A 2,423-nucleotide genomic window follows, 5' to 3' on the forward strand; every position below is an offset into this window, starting at 1 on the left:
CCCCCCAACCCCCCTCCTCCCACCCTCCGTGGGTCCCTCGCCCCACACGTGGGGGGCAGGACCCAGATGACAACTCCCATGATGCCCCACAAGGGCGCAAAGGGTGATGGGTGTTGGAGACCAAGGTATGGGAGGCCACCTCGGGGAGACCCTACGGGGCTTTGGGGGAGCTGTGGGTCAACGAGGTGGGTCTTCATCCAAGCGTGGGGCAGGAGGTGGGGGGAGAAGAGCTGGGTGGGTGGAGAAGACCAGGATGGAGACACGGAGAAGATCTGAGTGGGTGGATGGAAGGATGGAGAAGACCTGGATGGAGAGATGGAGAAGACCTGAACGGAGAGATGGAGAAGATCTGAGTGGGTGGATGGAGGGATGGAGAAGACCTGGATGGGTGTAGAAGACCAGGATGGAGGGATGGAGAAGACTTGGGTGGGTGGAGAAGACCTGAACGGAGAGATGGAGAAGATCTGGGTGGGTGGGGAAGACCAGGATGGAGGGATGGAGAAGATCTGAGTGGGTGGATGGAAGGATGGAGAAGACCTGGGTGGGTGGATGGAGAAGACCTGGGTGGGTGGATGGATGGGTGGAAAAGACCTGGGTGGATAGAGAAGACCAGGATGGAGGGATGGAGAAGACCTGGGTGGGTGGAGAAGACCAGGATGGAGGGATGGAGAAGACCTGGGTGGGTGGAGAAGACCTGAATGGAGAGATGGAGAAGATCTGAGTGGGTGGATGGAAGGATGGAGAAGACCTGGATGGAGGGATGGAGAAGATCTGGGTGGGTGGGTGGAGAAGACCTGGGTGGGGGGATGGATGGACAGAAGAACAGATGAAGAAGACCTGGGTGGGTGGAGAAGACCTCGGTGGGTGGGTGGAGAGATGGAGAAGACCACGATGGATGGATAGAGAAGACCTGGGTGGAAGAATGGAGAAGATCTAGGTGGATGGAGAAGACCGGGATGGATAGATGGATGGATGGAGAAGACCTTGGTGGACAGGCGGAGGGATGGAGAAGACCTGGACGGGTGGATGGATAGGAGGGTGGATGGAGAAGACCAAGATGGATGGGTGGATGGAGAAGACCAGGGTGGAGAAATGGCTGGAGAAGATCTGGGTGGGTGCAAGAAGACCTGGCTTGATGGATGGATGAAGACCAGGATGGATGGAGAAGACCAAAACGGATGGATGGAGAAGATTAGAAGAGATGGATGAAGACCACGACGGGGGGGATGAAGAAGACCACGACGGGGGGGATGAAGAAGACCACGACGGGGGGGATGAAGAAGACCACGACGGGGGGGATGAAGAAGACCAGAATAGATGGATGAAGACCACGACGGGGGGATGGATGAAGACTAGAAGAGATGGATGAAGACCATGATGGAGGGATGAAGACCACGGTGGAGGGATGAAGAAGATCAGAATAGATTGATGAAGACCACGATGGGGGGATGAAGACCACGCTGGACTCACCAGCAGGGGCAGCTTCCCCCCGGCCCCGCGGTAGAGGTGGAGGTAGCCCAGGTAGACGCCGAGGGCCACCATGCTGTAGAGGAAGGCCAAGACGGCCACCGTCACGAAGAACTGGGCCGAGGAGGAGAAGTCGCCCACCAGGTGGACATCTTCTCGCCACGTGTTGTTGCACAGGTGGGTCAAGGAAGGCGTGAAGACGGCCTGGTTCAACCTGGAGGACACCAAGGGTGGTGGCTGAGGAGAAGGTCCTCCCCCACCCCAAGATCCTCCAATGGCGTCCTACAGACCTTGGTTGGACACCTCTATGGATCTCACCCAACCTCCACCTTCCTCCTCTTCAGCGTCTGCCCCGGAGAAGACCCCCTTGTCCTCTCCTTGACCCTCAAACATCTCCAGAACTTCGTGTTGGCCAACCCTAGACCTCCCCAACCCAACTTCTCCTTTTCTTCTCCTCCCCATCCATCTTTGAAGAACCTTCTTGGACCTTCTTAGATCTCCAAACCCTTCCCAGACCTCCAATTGTCCACCACTCCTGTCCTACAAGTTCTGGTTGGCCAACCCTAGACCTCTCCAACTCAACTCCTTCTTCTTTCCTTCTCCTCAACCACCTTTGAAGGACCTTCATGGACCTTCATGGAGATTCTTGGACCTTCCACCATCTCCAGCCCCTTCCGCAACTCCTCCTTCTCTTCTCCTCCCCATCCATCTTTGATGGACCTTCATGGAACTTCTTGGACCTCCTTGACCTTCTAGGACCTTCAACCATCTCCAGACCCTTCCCAGATCTCCATTGTCCATCGCTCTTGTCCTCCAAGTTCTGGTTGGCCAACCCTAGACCTCTCCAACTCAACTCCTTCTTCTTTCCTTCTCCTCAACCACCTTTGAAGGACCTTCATGGACCTTCATGGAGCTTCTTGGACCTTCCACCCTCTCCAGCCCCTTCCCAGCCCCCC

At 56.4% G+C, this 2,423-nt stretch overlaps 1 protein-coding gene across 1 annotated transcript in view; it reads right to left on the reverse strand.

Moving 5' to 3' along the window:
- Positions 1-54: 54 nt before the first annotated feature.
- The window catches only part of LOC106893651, a 4,957-nt gene continuing 2,588 nt past the window's right edge, over positions 55-2,423 (reverse strand). The window contains exon 3 of the mRNA XM_014951816.1: positions 55-1,681. Coding sequence (XP_014807302.1) covers positions 934-1,681 — 748 coding nt within the window. The 3' untranslated portion in view covers positions 55-933. The remainder of the gene's footprint in view (positions 1,682-2,423) is intronic.

The sequence above is a fragment of the Calidris pugnax genome, unplaced genomic scaffold (genome assembly GCF_001431845.1).
Source record: "Calidris pugnax isolate Ruff unplaced genomic scaffold, ASM143184v1 scaffold226, whole genome shotgun sequence".
Taxonomy (NCBI): domain Eukaryota; kingdom Metazoa; phylum Chordata; class Aves; order Charadriiformes; family Scolopacidae; genus Calidris; species Calidris pugnax.